Here is a 25,492-nt window from a genome sequence, read left to right as displayed (position 1 = left end):
CTCAATGAGACTGAAGTAGTCTCTACAATATTATTATTATTATACAGTATTTATAAAGCGCCAATGGTTCGCTCAGCGCTGTACATTACAAAGGGGGACAGAACATGTGACAGAACAATACCAATACAATGCAAAACATGAGGGGATCGAGGGCCCTGCTCTTTCGAGCTTACAATCTAGGAGGGAGGGGATGGTGGCACAGGAGGAGATAGCTGTGGGGGATGGAGTGGTAGGAAGAGTGGAGGAGGTCGGCAAGTTAGCAGGGGGTGGGGTAGGCTTCCCTGAAGAGGTGGGTTTTCAGGGTGCGCCTAAAGGAGAGGAGAGTAGGTGATAATCTGATGGGTTGGGGCAGGGAGTTCCAGAGGATGGGTGAAACCCTGGAGAAGTCCTGGAGGCGGGCATGGGAGGAGGAGACCAGGGAACTAGAGAGAAGGAGGTCTTGTGAGGAGCGGAGTGTGCGTGCTGGGCGGTACTTGGATATTAGGTCAGTGATGTAGTACGGGGCAGTATTGTGGACGGCTTTGTACGTCAGTGTTAGGATTTTGAATTTGATCCGTTGCGCAATCGGAAGCCAGTGGAGGGATTGGCAGAGGGGGGCTGGCGGAAATGGAGCGGTTGGAAAGGTGAATGAGTCTGGGCAGCCGTATTCAGGATGGACTGAAGCGGGGATAGCCAGCAGCGAGGCAGGCCAGTGAGGAGGGAGTTGCAGTAGTCGAGTCGTGATATGATGAGAGAGTGGATGAGCTGTTTAGTGGTTTCTGGGGTTAGGAACGCGCGTATTTTGGCGAAGTTGCGGAGGTGGAGTCTGCACGAGATTGTTAAAGATTGGACTTGGGGCTGGAAGGATAGGTTGGAGTCCAGAATGACACCAAGTACTCTGGCCTGTGGGGCGGGTTTGATGGTGGCGTTGTTGGATGTGATGGAGAAGTCAATGGGGGGTGGTGTCCGGGCTGGGGGGAAGACAAGAAACTCGGTTTTGGAGAGGTTCAGTTTAAGGAAGTGGAGCGACATCCAGCTTAAGGAAATAGCAGAGGGCACCAACTTAGTGCCATATACAGCATATGAAAATACTTTATTAAAAATCACAAGTGGCAACTCACAAGATGCATAAATATAAGAGCATGTAGGTTTGAAAAGGAGCAGTTACACTCTAAAACTTTTATTATGTTCCCCATGCTCCCCACACTGTGGCCCTCCATGGTGTGATGTCACTTCCAATCCTGCACAGCCCATGAGCTCCAGGGGGGCCCCAGGATTTCTGGTTTTATTTCTGGTGTTCTACGCCACTCCTGACAGCGGCACCTATTTCCTGGCTTCTGAAGACACACTAAGGCTCAACAGCAAACTACACCGGGTGGATCACATGCTCTAATCTTTATGCATCCTGTGAACTGCCACCTATGATTATATTTTCCTATATAATGCACTTAGTTGACACCCTCTGCTGTTATGAAAAATAGATCACAGGATCATTAAGTAGTGGATTATTTTTGAGAATAATTGTTTAGTGTCACTTTAATTCTTTGGCGCAAATATGGGGCATCTCAGCGGCTTGGCCTTGGCGCTGAGGAGCTACATATTTGCATACCCAAAGTAAACCAAAGATGTGCCAAGAGCGCACATTTACGGGCGCCTAATGGAAAGGTCCTGATCGCTATTTGCAGGCCATATGACCCTAACCCAGCCCCACTTCCCGGCATCACAAACTCCTTAAAGGTCTGGAAGGCACTGGTGCTAAGGGGTTAAAGCCCACCTCTGGGCTCCATGCTCCATTATATTGATTGACATGAAAACAATAAGTCCGGAGAAGAAATTCAGACTGTAAAAATTGTAGTGCTTCCCAACTTTCGTGACAAGTCAAAGTCACCCCTTACATTGATGATCAGTTATAGAAGAGCTTAAGAACACTGGTGGCAATTGGGAAGAATGCTCCTTACAGATAGCTGAAAAGATCATTGGTGTCAGTGGTAGCTCATCTGAGAGGCAGTGCTAACCATTTTTAAATAAGGGTGCAGAATCCCTGACACAGTGTTACCATGGTCACCTAAATCCACCTAATCATATCTGGCAGATCTTCTCCCACATCTCCATGAAACCCTGTTTGCAAAAGTTTGAGTTTTATGTATCAATAATGATGATGCAGTGGAGGGTCATGGCAAAGACCCAGCAAGTCTACCATTGTCTCCCAGGAATCTTCTAGCTGGGTGGACACAGACAACTAATTATCTTGTTTGTCTAGTTTAAGAGATCTGCTAATGATCATATAAGCCTGCATCTCAGCATTAGAAACTGAAAGAAAATAATTAGGTTATGCTACGAAACCTAAACAACTCTGACATTTTGAAGGATAGAAAAGTTCTTGTTTAGGCTTGAGTTCTTCTATAAATGAGCAAAATCTAAGTAAGTGGGGAAAAAACATGTTTGGACGTTTGTTTTATGAAGTACTTTTTAATTCCCAAGGATGCCATTACAAGATAAAGTTAATTACAAACTTGAAATTAAACTTAATGTTTTTGGCTAGATTTTTCTTGCGGAGATGGAGATGGGTAAGGAACAACACCATGTGTGGTCAGAGTACATCTTCCCCTTTTTCAAAAGTGTTTTTGAACAAAATTGCTGAAATAATGAATCATTGAAGAAGCTCATTAAAGCATACCTGTGGGAGTTTCATTTTTGGCTAGCTTTGCTCTACAGTACTGCCAGCTAGGCAAGAACAGAGAAGGTAGCAATATAACAGATGCAGTGCTCTTTGTCCTCCGTGAATCCATGACACATAAAGTCCAGCTTCTGTGAGTCTGCAGGATTCCTACCAGCATGTGAGGCTTATTTGAAAACTGTCCCTTAAGGGTGTTTAATATAAATTGAGCCATCATTAGTGTGATATTGAAACAGCATACGTCTGGAATATTTAGTCAAGTTAATCTAGCTCAACATCTGAACTCTCACTCCCAAATCTGTAAAAAAAAATATCCATGAAGAGAAGTCACTGCAGAGGTTATCTAGACTTCATTTTGGCTGAATAAATAATGGATAGTGTTATGCAATAAACTTCAAAGGAATCATCCATCATGGGCTTCATAATGCTTCGCACACCTTTTTATTATTGCAATATGGTGGTTTTTTTTCATATAACAGAATAAAATGACTACAAGATGACTTTGAGAGTAAAGGAACCAAAAAAAGTGAACATTCAGATAAAGAGGTACAGTCATGGCCAAAAATATTAGCACCCCTGCATTCCTGCCAGATAATTCACCACTTTGCCCAGAACATTGTTGCAATTACAAATGTTTAGGCATTCTCATTTTTATTTCTTTTGTTTGTGTTGGACACAAAAAAAGTGGAGAAACACAAAAACAAAGCTGACACATTCCACGCAAAACCCCAAAAATTAACTGGACAAATTATTGTCAGCTTCTGAAAATTGTAGGAAAAAAATGTAACCCAAGTTTGTGATGCTCCTGTAATTTGTAATTCAACTCACCTGCATCAATTAACAGGCGCTGACAATATAGAAATCACACAGCAACAAGTTAAAATGATAAAAAAAGTACTCAACCTTTCTGTTGTGTGTCTCTGTGTGCCACATGGAGCATGGAGAAGAGAAAGAGCAGCAAAGAATTGTCTGAGGATTTGAGAACAAAAATTGTGGAAAAGCATGGACAACCTCAAGGTTTCAAGTCCATCGCCAGAGATCTTAATGTTCTTGTATCCACTGTGCGCAACATTGTTTAGAGCTTTACAGATCATGGCACTATAGCTAATCTCCCTGGACATGGGCGAAAGAGAAAAATTGCTCAAAGATTGCAATGAAAGATTGCTCGAATGGTGGATAAAGAACCTCAATCAACTTCCAGTCAAATTCAAACTGACCTTCAGGCACAGGGTATAACTGTGATGGCTCACCCAATATGTCTGCATCTGAATGAAAAGGAGATAGACCCAGGAGGACAAGATTGGAGTTTGTCAAAGCTTACCTGAGGAAGCCAAAATCATTTTGGAAGAATGTGCTGTGGACAGACAAAACAAAATTACAGCTTTTTGGTAAAGCCCATCATTCTACTGTTTTCAGAAAAAGAAATGAGGCCTTTAAAGAAAAGAATACAGTCCCTACAGTCAAACATGGTGAAGGTTCACTGATGTTTTGGGGTTGCTTTGCTGATTCAGGTACTGAATGTCTTGACCAAGTACTGAATGTCTTGACCAGAATTCTGGAGTGCAATGTAGGGCCCCGTGTCAGAAAGTTGGGTCTCCATAAGAGGTGATCGGTCTTACAGCAGGACAATGACCCAAAGCACACGTCAAAAAGCACCCAGAAATGTTTTCAGACAAAGTGTTGGAGAGTACTGAACTGGCCAGCAATGAGTCCAGATCTCAGTCCTATAGAACACCTGAGGAGAGATCTCAGAATAGCAGATGGGAAAAGGAACCCTTCCAATCTGAGAAACCTGGAGCAGTTGGCTAAATTAGAGTGGTCCAAAATTCCAGTACAGAGGTGGAAATAATTCAATGATGGTTACAGGAAGCAATTCATTTTAGTTATTTTTTTCTGAGGGGTGTGCTACCAAATCCATATTTGGGATTTTGCGTAGAATGTATCGGAGTTGGCTTTTTGTTTCCCCACTTTTTTGTGTCACACCAACACAAACAAAAGAAATAAATATGATAATGCCTAAACATTTGTAATTGCAACAATTTTCTGGGCAAAGTGGTGCATTATGTGACAGAAATGCAGGGGTGTCAATATTTTTGGCCATGACTGTATATACATTATTTAGCTATATACTGATCTAGATATAATTACATCAAGTATATAGTCATAGCTTTTAGTACTTAGGTAACTGAGTGGTGCAAATTTCCACAAGTCCTTTGGGGGATAGGGTAAAGGAAAGTAGCACCATTCACATGGCTGAATTTAAAGCAGTAGTAAACTCTTCTAAGTCCCTGCCCCCCAGGTTTTGACACATATTTGCAAAGTGGTTAGTGTAGGAAGAGCTAACCTGCTTGTAATAGACAGCACTAGCGATAGGGAAAGGTTCAAGAGGAGTAGTAGATAAAGAGCAGGTCTACATCTCCACATCCGCAAGCTCCCTCTTGGGTTGGGCTGGCCACCCAGCATTCCACCTTTATCGACAAGCGCTGCCTTTACCTCAGGCCTACTACTGTTGACTCTCCGTTGCATTGGCTTTGAGTTCCCGAAAGAGCGTTCCACCTGCTGGGCTGCTATAATTATTCTGCAAGTTTTTCAATACATTGGTTTTTGCATCCTTGGGCTCAGTGCTATTATTGCCGCTTCACCAGGCTCCACCTAGCCCACACACCTTTGGTTTTTACACATCTGGAATATTTACCTGATTTACTGAAAGTTCATTTGGACTTTAAACAGCATTGAGATGGTTTGCATTTCACTAATGATATAAATGGAAAAATAGCAGTTGCAAAAGGAGATTTAGCTTACCCCTTATAGCTTCAAAACTGTTTTGCCAAGTTATATCAATGTAAATAGTTTCATTTATATGAAAATTGTAAGGCATGATACGTACAGTAATAAATATGGAAAATACTTTTTAAATAGAGGTCAGGTAAGAGTTTTTTTTGTACTTGACTCCAGTTAGAGGCTTGTATGAATAATAAGATGAAGAACCCACCAAAGCTATAGGATGCTGAATAATCATCTTAGCAGTCCTAGGAGTGTTCTAGCAAGTTCAGGACCCGAATCTCATCCACAATCCATTTATCATAATACATTCGGGGACTGTGGGTGGAGATATGCAAAAGAGCATCTTTACAGTTTATCACCTTTCCTTCTTTTTATTATGGATGAGGAGATCAAAGGTCATAGATTTACAAATGTAATGAATTCAAAAAAACATTTTAATAGTTTCTATTCCGAAGAGACTTGACCTCAGATGGACAGCACTCAGTGTGATGGAGCTGTGAAATCAAAGGAGAGAATATCATTAAAAAACTATTGAAATCAGCTTTAATAATTTATCTTGATTAAAGCCCAATTTGCATAATTGTTGCACACGTTTAAGAGGTCATCATAGTAAACGCAGCTAAACATTATTTAAATGAATGTCCTAAAAAAACACAGTGGGCTTCACCGTCTTTGTCTTCACCTTACATTTTCATGCTCAGAATATGTTAATTGTTCATATTTGTACCTATAAGTAAAGACATTCTATAGAAATTCTGAGTATTATGCACAATTCTTATGGAAGAAGATAGTGCCTTGAAATAATTTGTTTTCTAAAATATCCTGGAGCTTGTTCTTTGCGACAATTTTCTTGCAGGTTTCTGTTGAGTTCCAATCTGCCGTCTGGGACTGTAGCTCAGCATGAAGTTGCAGATAGTGTTCTTTTGATCCAGGCATGCAATACAGCTGTCAGTTCAGACTGGTACTCTTGACAAAAGCTGATCAGAAACTAGGACAAAGTCTCTTATGTATCCCTAACCTTCTGTAAAGTGTTCCTATTTCTGTATTGAGTTCCATGTAGGGTTCAGTGGTGTATTTAGGTTTGCTGCCCTAGGCAACACAAAAATTGTGCGCCCCCCCCCCCTCAATGAGCAAGCGAGAGAGTTCAATGAGTGTGTGTACATATGATTCTCTCTCTCTCTCTCTCTTCCCTCTCTCTTCTTTCTCTCTCTCTTTTCTCCCTCGCTTCTCTCTTTCTCCCTCTTTTTCTCTTCTCTCTCCCTTCTCTCTTCCCTCTCTTCTCTCTCCCCCCCCCTTTCTTTTTCTCCCTCTCTTTCTCTTCTCTCTCTCTTCACAATCTTCCCTCTCTGTCTTCCCTCTCTCCCCCCCCTTCTTCTCTCTCTCAGGGGCAGACTGACATCTCATGGGGCCACCTGGCAATAAGAGATAATGGGGCCCCCTGTGTCTCCTCCTACACTAAAGCCAAAGCCACACCCACACAACACCCCACTTACATATTGCAGCTCAGTTGCATAGAAAGGGCATTAAAAATAATTTTAAAAATAATAAAACAACATTGTGGGGTCCCTCCTCCATCCATACCAAGCCCTTTGGGTCTAGTATGGGTTTTGAGGGGAACCCTCATACCAAAATTAAGAAAAAATGGCATGGGGGTCCCCCCCCCCCCAAGATCCATATCAGACCCTTATCCAAGCATGCAGCCATACCAGGCCTTATGCCCTCAACATGAAGGGGTGCTTTGGGAGGTCCCCCCCCAAAACACCTTGTCCCCATGTTCATGAGGACAAGGGCCTCTTCCCCACAACCCTGGCCTGAGGGCAGGGGGCTTATTGGAATCTGGAAGCTCCCTTTAGGAAGGGGGATCCCAGATCCCGGCCCCCCCCATGTGAATGAGCATAGGGTACATGGTACCGCTATCCATTCACAATAAAAAGTGTAGTGTGAAAAAAGACAGGAGACAGTCTTTGACAAGTCCTTTATTAAAAGAAGAAAAATAAAAGAATGTCCCCTGAAGTAGATCCAACATCAATCATGATGCCTGCCGCCGCTGCTACCTGAAAAAAGACAGAAAAAAAGGCTCCACTCCTGATGCTGGCTCCCGACCATCTGACTGCTCTGCTGGCTTGATAGTTCTTAAATATGTAAGGGGCAGGGTCACCCAGTGACATCATATGTGTGGCCCCACCTCCTTGTGACATCATTGACCCAGCATGCCCTGATGATGCCACAAGGGGCTGGGGTCACACATGTGATGTTCCTGGGGTAGCCCCCCCTTACATTTTGAAGAACTGTCAAGTCAGCAGAGTAGACAGATGGCCGGGACCCAGCGTCGGGAGTGGAGACTTCTTTTTTTTCTTTTTTCAGGTAGTGGCGGCAGCGGGCATCGTAATTGATGTTGGATCTACTTTGGGAGATGTTCCTTTATTTTTCTTCTTTTAATAAAGGATTTTTCAAAGACTGTCTCCTGTCTTTTTTCACACTACAATTTTTTTTTGTGAATGTGTAGTGGTACCATGTACCCCATACTCATTCACATAAGGGGGGCGGGATCTGGGGACCAGGGTTGTGGGAAAAAGGCCCTTGTCCCCATCAACATAGGGACAAGGTGCTTTGGGGGGAGACCCCTCCACCGCAAAGCACCCCCCCATTTTGGGGCATGTGGCCTGGTATGGTTCAGGAGGGGGGGCACTTGCTCGTCCTCTCCCTTTCCTGACCTGCCGGGCTGCATGCTCGGATAAGGGTCTGATATGGATTTTGGGGGGGACCCCCATGCCATTTTTTTTTTTAAATTTGCTGGGGGGTTCCCCTCAAAATTCAATCCAGACCCAAAGGGCTTGGTATGGATGGAGAGGAGGGACCCCACGCCATTTTTTAAATTATTTTTCTAATTGCTGGTAATTCTTTCTTTTACATTCAGCTGTCAGTAGGGAACCCCGCTGACAGCTGCAACATGAACGCATGCTTTTCACTACTAAAATACCACGTGACTTGATCAAATAATTCATGCGGTATTTTAGTAGCATTTTTTTTTTTTGGTGAATTCAAGTGTAAAAAAATGCTATGCGGTATCCTACTGCATACTCAGTAAGATACAGCTTAGTGAATTGCGCCCAGTGAGCCTCTCACTTGACCCCCTTCTGACCCCGGTCCTCAGGCAATGCCCGAATGCTCAGTCTGCCCCTGGGTGATACCCCTCAGATGGTAGCCCTGCATGGCTCTGTCTGGTCCCTTCTTCCAGGGGGGGGGCAGTGCCAACCCCCTAAAAATTGGCGCCCTAGACAAATGCCTTGTTTGCCTCATGGTAGATATGCCCCTGATAGGGTTAACAGCTACCTACCAAAGCTTTTTCAACACAGGCTAAACTACCCTTAGGATTCAATGGCTATTTTTGATACCGTTTAATTCAAAATATTTGATTGAATGGCGACTCCACCATCAAAAGAAAGCTAGATTGGTTAAAGTATTTTTTTTTAAAGCCTAGTTATTCTCTAAGGTTGGGGCAGAAATAATAGAAGACGGAATATTGCTAAATATCAATGTACAAGAGTATTTGTTTAGCATGCCTGACATGAAACTGTAGGAGTCTATTGGTTTTCTTGGGAACTATAGTTGCTAATAGACTTTTTTTTTTTACATACCTATAATTCAGAAGGTTATCCATGAACCTTACTCCATTAAAGTCATTGCTTCTATATAGTATGTAGAAGTAAATGTAAAACATATTCATGTTGGATAGAGTAACAGAGACTTATAACCCTTGTGATTTTGTTTTCCCATCTGTGTCCCATTGTGGAGACTTCCCTGTACTTCCTGTCCCAGAGCAAAAATAAGCGAGAGGAAATACCTAAAAAGTCAGGGAATCCCTGGTTGTCACCACAGTCACTGGAAATAATGTCCTCAATGAAAAAATTCCCCTCTATTCCTGACAATTCAAAATTTTTAATTGTCTTTCATTTTTACTTTCAGTGATAATGTTAAACATGACAAATAGAGAAGGTGAACCTCCTCAATAGAGGCACATACAGCAATAAAAACCTGACAATCCATCTCCAAAAACAAAAACAAAAAGTCTTGCCTTTAATTATACTTTAATACTGGTCTGGATCTGTTCTATTCACCAGCAGCTCTGGATACGGGACATACATAAATTATTTTCATGGCTCCACCAACTATCCTGAAATGAGGAATAATCCCCATTGTTTTTGGAACTGGTGATGGAATGAGAGCTGTGGATATCTTCTGTTCTGAGAAAGCTTTACTGTGCTTGAGGCATAGTAGAATTTGTAGGACTATAATGGTAGTTTGGTATAATTTGTATTCCTAATTGTTGACAGTCAGATCATTAAAGTAGGAACCATTTTTTTTCTGTTTTTACGAGTGCATTTATTAATGCAATATAACTTTGTTTACCTAAAGCTTAACTCTAATCTGCTTATCAAAATCATGTTTGTGAGGCCCCCTCCCCATATGATAAGTATCCTATGCTCGTTTAGACTTCTTGGGGGTTGTAATGTAAAGAATACGTATCTTATTCTTTACTCCTAGAAACGACTGGTCCCACAAAACCATTCCTCTTCTCATGTCATATGGCTGTTCCCTCATCGATGTCATAATGTACAATGCAGGACCAGTGGTCTTGCACTGTACATAAAGAATTTGTGGGACCACACACATTCTGGGGCTGGAATTGGGTCAAAGAAGTGTGCAGGCTGTTGGGGGAGGGAGGAACAAGGTATGTCTCTATGTTATGTCATCCTAGACCAGGATTTCTCAACCAGGGTTCCTCCAGAGGTTGCTTCCTTGAGCATTGAGTAATTTCTGCCTCTCAGATAAGTTCCCATTGACAATATTAATCTTTTTAGCTATCTGTTAGGGGGTAATTTTTCCTGATGACCACAAGCATAAGGAGCATTCTTCCTACTGGCCATCACACTAATCAGTTGTGGACATAAGGGGAGATTTACTAAACCTTGTGCACTCAAAAGCTGGTGCACCTGTGCATGGTAGCCAATTAGCTTCTAACTTCAACGTGTTTAAATAAGCTTTGGCAATAAAACATGGAAACTGGTTGGTTTCTATGCAGAGTTAAACCAGATTTTGCACTCTCCAGTTTTAGTAAATAAACCCCATAGGAATTTTTAGCAAGGGTTTGCTGAGGTCGGAAAGTTATATCAAGGGTTCATGTGTGTTGAAAAGGTTGAGAAAGGCTGCCCTACACAGAATTTGACCCCTACTATATGAGAAGGGGGGATGCACACCCAAAATGTATTTCTAAATGTTGACAGGAGATCAGCTTTAATTGGAAGTATGCTCTTACCATGAGAAGCTGGTGACAAAAATAATCTGGTAGCTCAATATTTGTATTCATTTCTTTTTTTTATAATGACTGTACTTACCTGTATACATTTTCTGATCTTTCCTTTTTTATATCTGCCTAGGTACCATATCTGTCAATACTATTCGCACTCCATACACGGCTCCTGGTGAAAGTGAAATTCTTGACCTGGATGATGACTTGTACCTTGGGGGTTTGCCTGAAAACAAAGCCGGATTGGTTTTCCCAACTGAAGTGTGGACAGCTCCTCTGAACTACGGATATGTTGGATGCATAAGAGACTTATTTATAGATGGCCAAAGTAAAGATATACGCCAGATGGCGGAACTTCAAGGCACAGCTGGAGTAAAGCCTTCATGTTCTAGAGAAACAGCCAAGCCTTGCATCAACAATCCATGCAAGAATAATGGAATCTGTAGAGATGGATGGAATCGATATGTCTGTGATTGTTCTGCTACTGGCTACCTTGGCCGCTCTTGTGAAAGAGGTTCGTTATTATTTTATTTTTGTTATTATTATTCTTGTTATAACTACTACCGCTTCTACTGAAGGGACCTGAATGTATTTAAAGAGGTCTTCCAAGACTTCTTTTCGTTGCCTTTTTATAACAAGTATAAGTATAGAAGCAAGCACACCAGCAAAACAAGGGGTGCAAAACAGTACACATACAGTATATCAACAAACAGTGCAAGAAAAACCGGCCATGCAGGGCCTGACCAGTGACCTCCTACACTAAGTAGACTAAAAACGAAATAAAAATAAACACAAAATAAGAACAATCCCAATACCCCCCCCCCATCCCCTTTTGTGGCAGTTCGGCTTATTTGGTAAGAGGTAGGTTTGTTTCTTGAAGACACGTAGATCAGGAATGTAGGTGGATAATGGGAGTACCTCCAGCCCTTTGCAGTACAGAAATAGGCAGAAAACAAAAGTCATAGGATATCTTAAACAGGATATAGGAAGTTTCCACCAATATGTCACTCAAGCAATTAGTCTTCCAAGTATCTAACCAAGGTCAACAACCAAGGGTTCTTACCCAGAAGGAGCCCATGACTATGCACAGTTTTGATGCAAAACTAATCACTGTTTAAGAAGTGGTGGATGGCGATGACAACCATGCCTGTTATACCCTACATTTACAATTTTTTTTTTGGTGGCAACCCCTGGACAAGTAAGCAGCTTTGTAATAGGGAATCATGGGTAAATCCTTTGTTTCATAGGTATTGTGAAGATCTTCCTCCTTTTCACAGCCCACAATCCCATGATCAAGAAGAATGAGTTGCACTATACATGTTTTAAGTCAGGACATTTAGTTTTAAAGCCTAGGTATACTTAAAAAAAATCAGCACACGGGATATTACTTGCCTTCATTGTGATGTGCACTGTTTTGGTTCTACACAAATCTTCTTCCTCTGATGCCTCCCAACCCTGCTGCCACAAACTTCCATTGTTCCTCCATTCATAAAAGCTGGTACTACAGAATAAATGAAACAGAATTTATGGATGGAGGGGGCTCACCTTTCAATCACCCCCCCCCCCCCCCATTCTCCATTCTCCATTCTTAGATCACATTTCATTCATAGAAACTTTATTACCTGCTTATATGAGTGGGGCAGTTGGACGGAAAGGGCAGCCATAGTCAGACACTCTTAATGAGTGCCCGCCACAGCTCCCTTAGTTCTAACTAACTCCTGCCACACTGAAAGATCATGGCATTGGGGATGGATGGGCATCGGAAGAGGAAGATTTCTGCTAAACCAGAATACAGCAGTGCAAAGGACATCACATTGAAGGTAAATGTTATCCCTAGCCCTATATATTTATTTTTAAACTAAACTTTGCCATTTTTAAAGACATTTTATTTATTTTTTATAAAATACTGTTACCTGATGGTGACAATGATGGATCTGCCTGTGATATGTGTGTGTGTATGTGTATATATATATATATATATATATATACACTATATTGCCAAACGTATTGGGCCATCCCTCCAAATCATTGGATTCAGGTATTCCAACCATCTCCATGGCCACAGGTATATAAAATCAAGCACCTAGGCATGCAGACTGCTTCTACAAACATTTGCGAAAGAATGGGTCGCTCTCAGGAGCTCAGTGAATTTAAGTGTGGTACCATAATAGGTTGCCACAACAAAACGGAAGCAACTGGGAACAACAGTGTAGGCCACGTTGTAGGCCATGTAAAATGACAGAGCGGGGTCAGCACATGCTGAAGCGCACAGTGTGCAGAAGCCTTCAACTGTCTGCAGAGTCAATAGCTAAAGACCTCCAAACTTCATGTGGCCTTCAGATTAGCACAACAGTGCGTAGAGAGCTTCATGGAATGGGTTTCCATGGCCAAGCAGCTGCATCCAAGCCTTACATCACCAAGTGCAATGCAAAGCGTCGGATGCCGTGGTGTAAAGCACTCCGTCACTGGACTCCAGAGCAGTGGAGACGTGTTCTCTAGAGTGACAAATCACTCTTCTCTGGCAATCTGATGGATGTGTCTGGGGTTGGCGGTTGCCAGGAGAACAGTACTTGCCTGACTGCATTGTGCCAAGTGTAAAGTTTGGTGGGTGGGGGTTATGATGTAGGGTTATTTTTCAGGGGTTGGGCTTAGTCCGTTAGTTCCAGTGAAGGGAACTCTTAAGGCGTCAGCATACCAAGACATTTTAGACAATTTCATGCTCCCAACTTTGTGGGAACAGTTTGGGGATGGTCCCTTCCTGTTCCAACATGACTGCGCACCAGTGCACAAAGCAAGGTCCATAAAGACATGGATGAGCAAGTCTGAAGTGGAGAAACTTGACTGGCCTCCACAGAGTCCTGACCTCAACCCGATAGAACACCTTTGAGAAAAATTAGAGTGAAGGCTGCGAGCCAGGCCTTCTTGTCCGACATCAGTGCCTGACCTCACAAATGCACTTCTGGAAGAATGGTCAAACCTTCCCATAGACACCCTCCTAAACCTTGTGGACGGCCTTCCCAGAAGAGTTGAAGCTCTTATAGCTGCAAAGGGCGGGGCCAACTCAATATTGAACCCTACGGACTAAGACTGGGATACCATTAAAGTTCATGTGCGTGTAAAAGCAGGCGTCCCAATACTGTTGGCAATATATATATATATATATATATATATATATATATAGTTGCAAGAAAAAGTATGTGAACCCCTTGGGATTATGTGGAGTTTTGCATGAATTGGGCATAAAATGTGCTCTGAACGTCATCTAAGTCACAACAATAGAAGAACACAGTCTGCTGAACATAATACTACACAAACATTAGATGTTGCCATGGTTTAATTGCACATAACATGTAAACATTCACAGTGCAGGGAGGAAAAAGTATGTGAGGCCCTAGCTTAATGACTTCTCCCAGAGCTAATTGGAGCCAGGAGTGAGCCAACCTTGACTCCAATCAGTGTGATGAGATTGGATGTGTTGCTGACAGCTGTCCTGCCCTTAAAAAAAACACACCTGTTTTGGGTTTACTGGTTTCAAGAAGCACTGTCTGATGTGAACCATGCCTCGCAGAAAAGAGCTCTCAGAAGACCTACGATCAAGAATTGTTGACTTGCATGAAGCTGGAAAGGGTTACAGAAGTATCTCCAAAAGCCTTGATGTTCATGGATCCACGGTAAGACAGACTGTCTACAAATGGAGAAAGTTTAGCACTGTTGCTACTCTCCCTAGGCGTGGTCGTCCTGTAAAAATGACTGCAAGAGCACAGCGCAGAATGCTGCATGAGGTAAAGAAGAATCCCAGAGTGTCAGCTAAAGACCTACAGAAATCTCTGGCACATGCTAACATTTTTGTTGACACATCTACAATAAGGAAAACATTAAACAAGAATGGAGTACATGGGAGGACACCACGGAGGAAGCCATTGCTGTCCAAAAAGAATATTGCAGCACGTTTGAAGTTTGCAAAAGAGCACCTGGATGTTCCACAGCACTACTGGCAAAATATACTGTGGACAGATGACACCAAGATTGGGTTGTTTGGGAAGAACACACAACACTATGTGTGGAGAAAAAAAGGCACAGCACACCAACATCAAAACCTCATCCCCACTGTGAAACATGGCGGAGGGAGCATCATGGTTTGGGGCTGCTTTGCTGCCTCAGGGCCTGGATGGATTGTTGTCATTGATGGGAAAATGAATTCCAGAGTTTATCAAGACATTTTGCAGGAAAACGTACAACCATCTGTCCGCCAACTGAAGCTCCGCAGAGGATGGGTGATGCAACAGGACAATGACCCAAAGCATACAAGTAATTCAACAAAACAATGGCTGCAACAGCACAGAATACGCCTTCTGGAGTGGCCCAGTCAGAGTCCTGACCTCAACCCGATTGAAATACTGTGGCATGACCTTAAGAGAGCGATTCACACCAGACATCCCAAGAATATTGCTACACTGAAACAGTTTTGTGAAGAGGAGTGGTCCAAAATGACTCCAGATCGTTGTGCAGGTCTGATCTGCAACTACAGGAAACGTTTGGTTGAGGTTATTGCTGCCAAAGGAGGGTCAACCAGTTATTAAGTCCAAAGGTTCACATATTTTTTCCTCCCTGCGCTGTGAATGTGTACATGTTATGTGCAATTAAACCATGGCAACATCTAATGTTTGTGTAGTATTATGTTCAGCAGACTGTGTCCTTCTATTGTTGTGACTTTGATGACGTTCAGAGCACATTTTAGGCCCAATTCATGCAAAACTCCACGTAATCCCAAGGGGTTCACATACTTTTTCTTGCAACTGTATATATATGTGTAACAATCCTGCACATTATTTGAAAAAAATATATAATACCCTCACATCACCCTCACTCCAAAAGAAAATTCAGTTTTCTATAAAGTTTTTCAGTAGATTTAGTTAAAATTTTCAATATAAACCAGAAGAATGTATTCACGTCAAACGCTGTCAATCCTCTAACAATGCTGCTAAGGCGTAACAATGTAATGTCACAGGCACAGAATACTTATAGCAGCAGTTCTATACTACTCTTACTTCCTGAAAATCATCATCGTTAGGCAGGAACAAAGGCACAACATAATAAGCACACCATGTTGTCTTTCACATTCAAGAGTCATCACTGAGGACTTATCTAAAATTCTGATTGTCAGCAGTAACTACAAACAAAGCACCCTGGGTGGTTTTGTTGATTTTTGTTTTGTGTCATGGAAAAAATGTTGTTTGAGGTACCTGTATGGAATTTAATGTATAATGTAAAGTAATATAAAAATATCCCTGCTGTCCTAGATTTTTTTAATCTTCATTTAGAGAATTTTCACCCTAAAAAGAAAAAAAAGTAAAAATATTGTAGCTGTTGACTTTTAATAAAAGGATACTCACCTGTCCAAGGATCCAGTGTCGCTCTTACCCGGTTCTTTGTTGGTCTCCGAGTCCCTTGTGCTGGCATGTTTAGTGTGGGAAGACGGTCATGACTCCTTACAATTAAAATAAATAGTGTAGCGCTAATAATACTAACAAATTACATGTTAAAATGCACAAACTCTATATGCATCCCCTACATATCCAAGGTGATAAATCAATACATAAATAATAAAATAGTTGTGTCATACGTGAATTCCCTCACGGATAATATTTAGTGAAAAAAAGTGACAAACACGCTCCTATTTGCACATTGTGAAACAATATGTATTCTGGTGCACAAAATTAGTGAACAAATAATCAATTCAAAAAGTCCAAAATGATATAATAGTAATACGATAATTTGTGATGATCCTCACACTTCACTCTTCATGCAAGAATATATAATGTGCCGTATACGTGGTACACACGTGCCAATCCTTTACCAGCCAAAATACCCCCTCAACTCCTTCATTATACCCCACAGGGTCAACACGCTTTGAGGATCAAGTGATCCGATCAGAATGGGTCCCTCTCAGGCTTTCCCCTCACGTCTCCAGACTCCAACAGACTAACAGCCAGCTCCTCACAGGATCATGATAAGACACAAGCAGAGACCCTCCATAGTGCAACCGGTTTTTATTGCATCAAATTTAAAACGACAATAAGTATTACACTCACATTTGCCCACAAGTTTTCCAGCTTTTTACCACATGCTATGGGTGTACTGCATGGGTGTACTCAACAGGGTGATCCAATATGGCCCCCACGCCGGAAATGACGTCACCGGAAGCTCCTCCCCACGTACCGACGCGTTGCGCCACGCCCACCTCGTGACTTCATCAGTGAAGAAAGTGAAAAACTACCATTCGAATGGATAGAAGAATAGCCAAAATGGCAAGGACTCAGCCAACAATCAGCTCCAGGAAGATCAAAGAAGGTGTAAAGTTCCCTGTGAGGACTGTTACAATTAGAAGACGCCTATGTGAAGCCAAGCTATCTGCAAGAAGCCCCCGCAAAGTCCCACTGTTGAAAAAAAGACATGTGCTGAAGAGGTTACAATTTGCCAAAGAGCACATTGACTGGCGTAAAGAGAAATGGTGCAACATTTTGTGGACTGATGAAAGTAAGATTGTTCTTTTTGGGTCTAGTGGCCGGAGACAGTTTGTCAGACGACTCCCAAACACTGAATTCAAGCCACAGTACACTGTGAAGACAGTGAAACATGGTGGTGCAAGCATCATGATATGGGGATGTTTCTCATACTACGGTGTTGGGCCTATTTATCGCATACCAGGGATCATGGATCAGTTTGAATACATCAGAATACTTGAAGAGGTCATGCTGCCTTATGCTGAAGAGGAAATGCCCTTGAAATGGGCGTTCCAACAAGACAACGACCCCAAACACACCAGTAAACGTGCAACATCTTGGTTCCAGACCAACAAGATTGACGTTTATTTGAAATAAAGAATAATTTTGTTGGGCTGACTAGGCAATGAAATGTGCATGCATCAAGGGAAAAGCTTATTAAAACAAAAATTCAGTTGTATGCACTGTGTTGAAATACACTTCTGTATTTCAAGCAGTAGCATGTGGAATCTAATGTGATGACTGCTGCAGAAAACTCATGGGCATGCACACAAGGATCCGCTCGTGTGCACTACACTACCCCCTCTTGCAAATGGTTGGGTGGGGCTTTTTTAAAAACTGAAGTTTATTACAGTCTTCTTTAAAAACAGTCATGCACACTTTTTATTTCAATAGATAGACCCCCTCCAACCCCTTGGTGTTTAAACATTAGCCAGAATATTCTACACCAAACCACCATTATTAATAGGTTATGAAAATTCCATACCTATACAATGTAGCCTGTGTGTGAATATCTGTCTATGAGTATGGATATAGATCCTCTGTGTAGCAATCTACAATAATATGCTTTGATAGGTCGGGAGCAAAGTCTGACACCTTCCTTATTTTCTTTTTAATAGATACATAGTTAGTCAGGTTGAAAAAAGACAAAGGTCCATCAAGTTAAAGCAATAAAGAATAAAATAAATAGAAAACCTCCAATTACAGAACTACATGCCCACAGTTAATCCAGAGAGACAATACATAAATAAATAAATAAATAAATAAATAAAGCATGATCTACTGTGCTCCAGCGAGGGAATACCCCTGGTATTATTACCTATAAGTGTTAGTATCCAGTTATATTTTATGCATTTAGGAATGCATCCAGTTCTGTTTTAAACAATCTACCGAACCAGCCAGAACTAGTTCTTGAGGGAGTCTATTCCACATTTTCACAGCTCTTACTGTGAAGAAGCCTTTCCGTATGTGGAGGTTAAATCTCTTTTCCTCCAGACATAAAGAGTGACCCCTTGTCTTCTGTAATGACTTGAAAGTGAGCTCACTATAGGAAAGACTTATGTGTTATACGTGGAGATCATATCCCCCCTTATGTATTATACATGGAGATCATATCCCCCCCTTATGTATTATACATGGAGATCATATCCCCCCTTATGTATTATACATGTAGATCATATCCCCCCCTTATGTATTATACATGGAGATCATATCCCTCCCTTATGTATTATATATAGAGATCATATCCCCCCTTATGTATTATACATGGTGATCATATCCCCCTTATGTATTATACATGGAGATCATATCCCCCCTTATGTATTATACATGGAGATCATATCCCCCTTATGTATTATACATGGAGATCATATCCCCCCTTATGTATTATACATGGAGATCATATCCCCCTTATGTATTATACATGGAGATCATATCCCCCCTTATACATTATACATGGAGATCATATCCCCCCTTATGTATTATACATGGAGATCATATCCCCCCTTATGTATTATACATGGAGATCATATCCCCCCTTATGTATTATACATGGTGATCATATCCCCCCTTATGTATTATACATGGAGATCATATCCCCCTTATGTATTATACATGGAGATCATATCCCCCTTATGTATTATACATGGAGATCATATCCCCCCCTTATGTATTATACATGGAGATCATATCCCCCTTATGTATTATACATGGTGATCATACCCCCCCCCCCTTATGTATTATACATGGAGATCATATCCCCCCCTTATGTATTATACATGGAGATCATATCCCCCCTTATGTATTATATATGGCGATCATATCCCCCCTTATGTATTATACTTGCACAGTTAAGGTACCTACCAAGCAGATCCAGTATTGTATAACCATAAATAAATTGCCGCGTAAACCATCATTGATTACAATGTGTACATAAATAAAGAAAAAAGTATAAAAAACATCAACATATAGTCCCAAATCAAGTCCGAATAGAAAAAAATGTAGAGAAAAGTCACAATATTCTGATAACGTGTAATCAAACACTGCGTGTTTTCAAATAAAACAAGTGCACCACCACCAAATATTAGTAGGACTCTTGCCGGAACATATGGACCCTTAAGCTAATCATAAGAGTCATAAACGCATGAATATAATGGCCTGGAGATGTGTATCCACCATAAGTCTCAAGCAGAGGAAAGGTGTTGGACAACCAATATAAATAGAAAGGATCCCTTCAGGCTATCCCCATCCTATATGTCTCTTTGGTGCATATAATCAATAAAATTCAGCACACGTGTCCATAACAGAGAAGCACGGAGCCCAGCTAGCAGCAGAGGTTTCTAGCCTGTGTCTCCAAACTCACACAGGTACAATCATCAGAAGTCTTTGCCATCCAGGATTCAGTATTGTCTCTCTGAGATCTGATTATTTTCTGCACCCTTCTTGGTCCTGTACCACCACCTTTTCTTTGGTGATCAGGAAGCTCTCGTTTCTTCTGGATTCAACTGGTGGCTCTCCTGATGACACACCACTCAACCCTCTTACTCCTTTCTCAGAGGAGGACTATAGCTCCTGGGATATGTACATCACATATCCCAGAAGCCATAGTCCTTCTTTGAGAAAGGAGGAGGGCACAGTGGGCCAAGTGCACGTCATTTGCTTAGGCAACCCTCCTACTCTTTTCTCAGTGGAGGACTATAGCTCCTGGGATATGTACATCACATATCCAAGAAGTCATAGTCCTTCTTTGAGAAAAGAGGAGGGCACAGTGGGCCAAGTGCACGTCATTTGCTTAGGCAACCCTCCTACTCTTTTCTCAGTGGAGGACTATAGCTCCTGGGATATGTACATCACATATCCAAGAAGTCATAGTCCTTCTTTGAGAAAAGAGGAGGGCACAGTGGGCCAAGTGCACGTCATTTGCTTAGGCAACTCTCCTATTCTTTTCTCAGTGGAGGACTATAGCTCCTGAGATGTGTACATCACATATCCCAGAAGCCATAGTCCTTCTTTGAGAAAGGAGGAGGGCACAGTGGGCCAAGTGCACGTCATTTGCTTAGACAACCCTCCTACTCCTTTCTCAGTGGAGGACTATAGCTCCTGGGATATGTACATCACATATCCCAGAAGTCATAGTCCTTCTTTGAGAAAGGAGGAGGGCACAGTGGGCCAAGTGCACGTCATTTGCTTAGGCAACCCTCCTACTCCTTTCTCAGTGGAGGACTATAGCTCCTGGGATATGTACATCACATATCCCAGAAGTCATAGTCCTTCTTCGAGAAAGGAGGAGGGCACAGTGGGCCAAGTGCACGTCATTTGCTTAGGCAACCCTCCTACTCCTTTCTCAGTAGAGGACTATAGCTCCTGGGATATGTACATCACATATCCGAGAAGTCATAGTCCTTCTTTGAGAAAAGAGGAGGGCACAGTGGGCTAAGTGCACGTCATTTGCTTAGGCGAATGACATGCATGGGAGGTGGGCAAGAGGTTTTCTATTTTTAAAAAATTAAAATAATAAGAGAAAAGCCCAAATTGCATGGTGGTGAGGAAAACAACATCATATTGAGGGTGAATATTCGTTTTACGTCTATGATCTACTAGAACACCCAGATCCTTCTCCATCGTTGACTCCCCCCATTGTTCTCCTCCTAGAATGTAGGATGTATGCATGTTTTTAGCCCCTTTGTCCATTATTACTGAATAACCATTGCCCTTAAACACAAAGACCAAATACTGTAAAGTAACATATGCAATTTTAAGTTCAGCCGAGGAGAAGGAGAAAAGTCATTTCAAGGTAAAATGAAATATACACATGGCTGAAATGGCCTGTAGTTTCCAGTAAATGTATCAACGTAGCAGAATAAAGAGCCAATTTCAGCCTGCGACTTCTATTTCATCAAGTAATATTGTTCAATTCCCCAGTGACTTGTTTTTTGCGTTTAACTCCTGGACAAGCCTAATCTTAAAGGTGGTAGGTCACCAACCAAAACCGTGTCTGTCACAGTTCATTTTTGGAATGTACGGCAGAGCAGGCGCCGATACACTGGGCCATTACGTAAATAAATAAAAACACAAGCAGAAAAATATAATAGAAACCAAAGCAGAGTTTTTGATTATTCTCCATGCTGTGACAATTTCGACTGTGCAAATACAGTACGGCGCCAATGTTATGGCTCTGCTTTTTCTTTTGTGTGTATTGGATTCTGATTTTTGATGTATGGAGATTGTTCCGCTGCTGGTCTCAGTAAAGCTGGAAGAGGGCTTAACCAAACTGTCAGCTAAATTACAAAATCATTCAATTAGGTATGCAATGTGTACCCCCCTGTGGCAAAATACAGCTACTGCATATGGTCAGAAGGGAGATAAGTGGGGAAGAAAAACTGCTTGCATATTGCCATCATTTAAACAGGAGCAGACAGCATATGCTGATTTGCAAATAAACACGAGACATGCATCTCTCTAGTGCAGTTGACACAACACTTCTTAAAGCTCATTCTGCTTATTCTGTTTTTTTTTCTTTCTTTCTTTTTTTTTTTTTTTTTTTTTTTACAAATCCAATTTACAGATTTTCAAACGTGCTTCAGATGTTGTACAATAATCAAAAGTCTCAGGATTGTTAAAGGGATTGTCTTTGCTGTGCATTGTTTGCTGCTGTTGTGCATGGAAGGGATAGGGTACCATTGAGGATTCAATGGTTGAGCAGAGGCGTAAGAGTGGAGAGTATGTAAAAAAAAAAAAGGAGATTAAAATTAAAGTGATACTAAAGGATTTTTTTTTTGGTGTTAAAATAAAAAAGAGGTTAGACTTAACCTGCTGCATGCAATGATATTGCCCAAAAAGGTCCTTTTTCCTTCTCTATGGACAGTGCTTCCTGGCATTGTCCGCTCCTCCCTCCTCCAGGTGCCTCCTTAGTAAGCCAGGTTCTAAGGAGGTACTTGTTCACGGATGCTGCCAAGCCGGCTGTGTGCATCAATAGACATACACAGCACCAGTAAGCCACACACCTGCTTCCTTCTCACTGAAGGACTGTTGTTTTTTTTTTTTGGTGTTAAAATAAAAAAGAGGTTAGACTTACCTGCTGCGTGCAACGATATTGAACAAAAAGGTCCTTTTCCTTTCTATGGACAGTGCTTCCTGGCATTGTCTGCTCCTCCCTCCTCCAGGTGCCTCCTTAGTAAGCCAGGTTCTAAGGAGGCACTTGTGCATGGATGTTGCCAAGCCCAGCTGTGTGCATCAATAGACATACACAGCGCCGGTAAGCCACGCATCTGCTCCCTTTTCACTGAAGGATTTTTTTTGGTGTTAAAATAAATATGAGATTAGACTTCCCTGCTGCATGCAACGATATTACACAAAAAGGTCCTTTTCCTTCTCTATGGACAGTGCTTCCTGGCATTGTCCACTCCTCCCTCCTCCAAGCATTGTTTGCTGCTGTTGTGCATGGAAGGGATAGGGTACCATTGAGGATTCAATGGTTGAGCAGAGGCGTAAGAGTGGAGAGTATGTAAAAAAAAAAAGGAGATTAAAATTAAAGTGATACTAAAGGATTTTTTTTTTGGTGTTAAAATAAAAAAGAGGTTAGACTTAACCTGCTGCATGCAACGATATTGCCCAAAAAGGTCCTTTTTCCTTCTCTATGGACAGTGCTTCCTGGCATTGTCCGCTCCTCCCTCCTCCAAGTGCCTCCTTAGTAAGCCAAGTTCTAAGGAGGCACTTGTGCACTGCCGAGCCCGGCTGTGTGCATCAATAGACATACACAGCACTGGTAAGCCACGCACCTGCTCCCTTTTCAATGAAGAATTGTTGTTTTTTTTTTAGTGTTAAAATAAAAAAGAGGTTAGACTTAACCTGCTGCATGCAACGATATTACACAAAAAGGTCCTTTTCCTTCTCTATGGACAGTGCTTCCTGGCATTGTCCCCTCCTCCCTCCTCCAAGTGCCTCCTTAGAAAGCCAAGTTCTAAGGAGGCACTTGTGCATGGATGTTGCCAAGCCCAGCTGTGTGCATCAATAGACATACACAGCGCCGGTAAGCCACGCATCTGCTCCCTTTTTACTGAAGGATTTTTTTTTTTGGTGTTAAAATAAATATGAGGTTAGATTTCCCTGCTGCATGCAACGATATTACACAAAAAGGTCCTTTTCCTTCTCTATGGACAGTGCTTCCTGGCGTTGTCCACTCCTCCATCCTCCAAGTGCCTCCTTAGTCTGCCAAGTTCTAAGGAGGCACTTGTGGACGGACGCTGCCAACTCCGGCTGTGTGCATCAAAAGACATACACAGCACTGGTAAGCCACGCACCTGCTCCCTTCTCATTGAAGGATTGTTGGTTGTTTTTTGGTGTTAAAATAAAAAAGAGGTTAGACCAGGGACGGACTGACCATTTGGAAACTAGGGCACTGCCCGAGGGCCCGGGGTCAGTAGGGGGCCCCATGAGATGCCCCTGGTACCATTTCATAGGCTTTTTTGAGTTTGGGCAAGGACACAGGGGCCCCATGATCCCCTATTGCCCAGGGGCCCCATGAGTTGTCAGTCCGCCCCTGGGTTAGACTTAACCTGCTGCATGCAACGATGTTGCACAAAAAGGTCAGTTTCCTTCTCTATGGACAGTGCTGCTAAGGATCTGTTGAAATTGCCAGCACCAGGATAGCTAAGAGGCTGTCTGTTTGTCACTATGGAATTGTTCCCTTTGTAGCCAAGAGGTAGATGAAATCAGCCTAAAGGAGCAGTAGTGGGCAATAGACCTGTCACCACACAGCAATTCTGGGTGCAGGCAGTTCCTCATCAGATGATCCCATAGACAGAAAGGATGTAGATTCACAGCTTCTGGGAAAGTCAGGAAACCAGCAACCATGGACCTCCTTCTCAAGCTTGCACTCTTTGGTGATCGGGCAGCACAGTGGCTAAATGGCTAGCACCTCCGCCTGGTAGTACTAGGGTCGCTGGTTCAAATCCCAACCGCAGCACCACCTGCCTGGAGCTTGCATGTTCTCCCTGTGCCTGCGTGGGTTTCCTTCCACACTCCAAAGACATGCTGGTAGGTTAATTGGATCCTGTCTAAATTGGCCCTAGTATGTATGAATGTTGGTTAGGGACCTTAGATTGTATGCCCCTTGAGGGTTAGGGACTGATGTGAATGTACAATATATATGTAAAGTGCTGCGTAGATTGATGGTGATATATAAGTACCTGTAAAAAATAAAAATCCTCTTTGTTTGGCACTGCCCTATAGTGCTCTTCCACTGAAGCTCTCTTGCAGCTTAGTTCTCAGCAGGGGCGGACTGACCATTTAGCACTGCCCGAGGGCCCAGGGTCAGTAGGGGGACCCATGAGATGCCCCTGGTACCTTCATAGGCTTTTTTGGGTGTGGGCGAGGACACATGGTCCCCATAATCCCCTATTGCCCGGGGGCCCCATGAGTTGTCAGTCCGCCCCTGGTTCTCAGCACAGCAGCTCTGTCCCAGCAGCCTAGTAGTCTTTTCCTTCCCTTGCAGATCTGGATCAGTAGCACAATACACAGCAGCATTGTGTGGTACTGTCTCTCTCAGCAGCACAGCAGCATGTGGCCCTCCCACAGCAGCTCCTGCCTGGGCTCAGCACACTCCCTGCCCATCACAGCACACAGATCCATCCTGCAGGTTTTCTGGCTGCTTAATCTTGTCTCTGGGTTGCCAGCAGACACCCAGAGGCCTCAAGACCTTGTGCCCACCTTTGCCCAAGCTCATCTTTCTCGTACTCATGTTGTGGTGGTGAGAGGGGCTTTTCTCTTTCCCCAATTGATAGGGGCCAGCATTTGTAAATGTCTGTGACAGCAGCCAATCCAAGTCCTCCTGTGTCTTCCTATTTGTCTGTGCTTTGTCACTGACAGAGAGGAGAAATGGAGTGACATCCTGCGGGCTTAAAGGGGACACCAGCTGGTACCACATATAAATGAAAGTGAAAAGTAATTTGAGTTTCTTTCAGT

The 25,492-nt window shown here is 42.5% G+C and overlaps 1 protein-coding gene across 15 annotated transcripts in view; it reads left to right on the top strand.

Moving 5' to 3' along the window:
- The window catches only part of NRXN1 (neurexin 1), a 2,017,115-nt gene that overhangs the window by 985,959 nt on the left and 1,005,664 nt on the right, over nucleotides 1–25,492 (top strand). For all 15 annotated transcript variants that reach the window (XM_089676450.1, XM_089676454.1, XM_089676460.1 and 12 more), the window contains one exon: nucleotides 10,879–11,262. In XM_089676450.1, coding sequence (XP_089532576.1) covers nucleotides 10,879–11,262 — 384 coding nt within the window. The remainder of the gene's footprint in view (nucleotides 1–10,878; nucleotides 11,263–25,492) is intronic.

The sequence above is a fragment of the Staurois parvus genome, unplaced genomic scaffold, assembly GCF_062004578.1.
Source record: "Staurois parvus isolate SC_StPar_1 unplaced genomic scaffold, SC_StPar_1.0 ptg000169l, whole genome shotgun sequence".
NCBI lineage: Eukaryota > Metazoa > Chordata > Amphibia > Anura > Ranidae > Staurois > Staurois parvus.
Note: the sequence above shows the minus strand (reverse complement) of the source record. Positions and strands in the feature narration are given on the sequence as shown.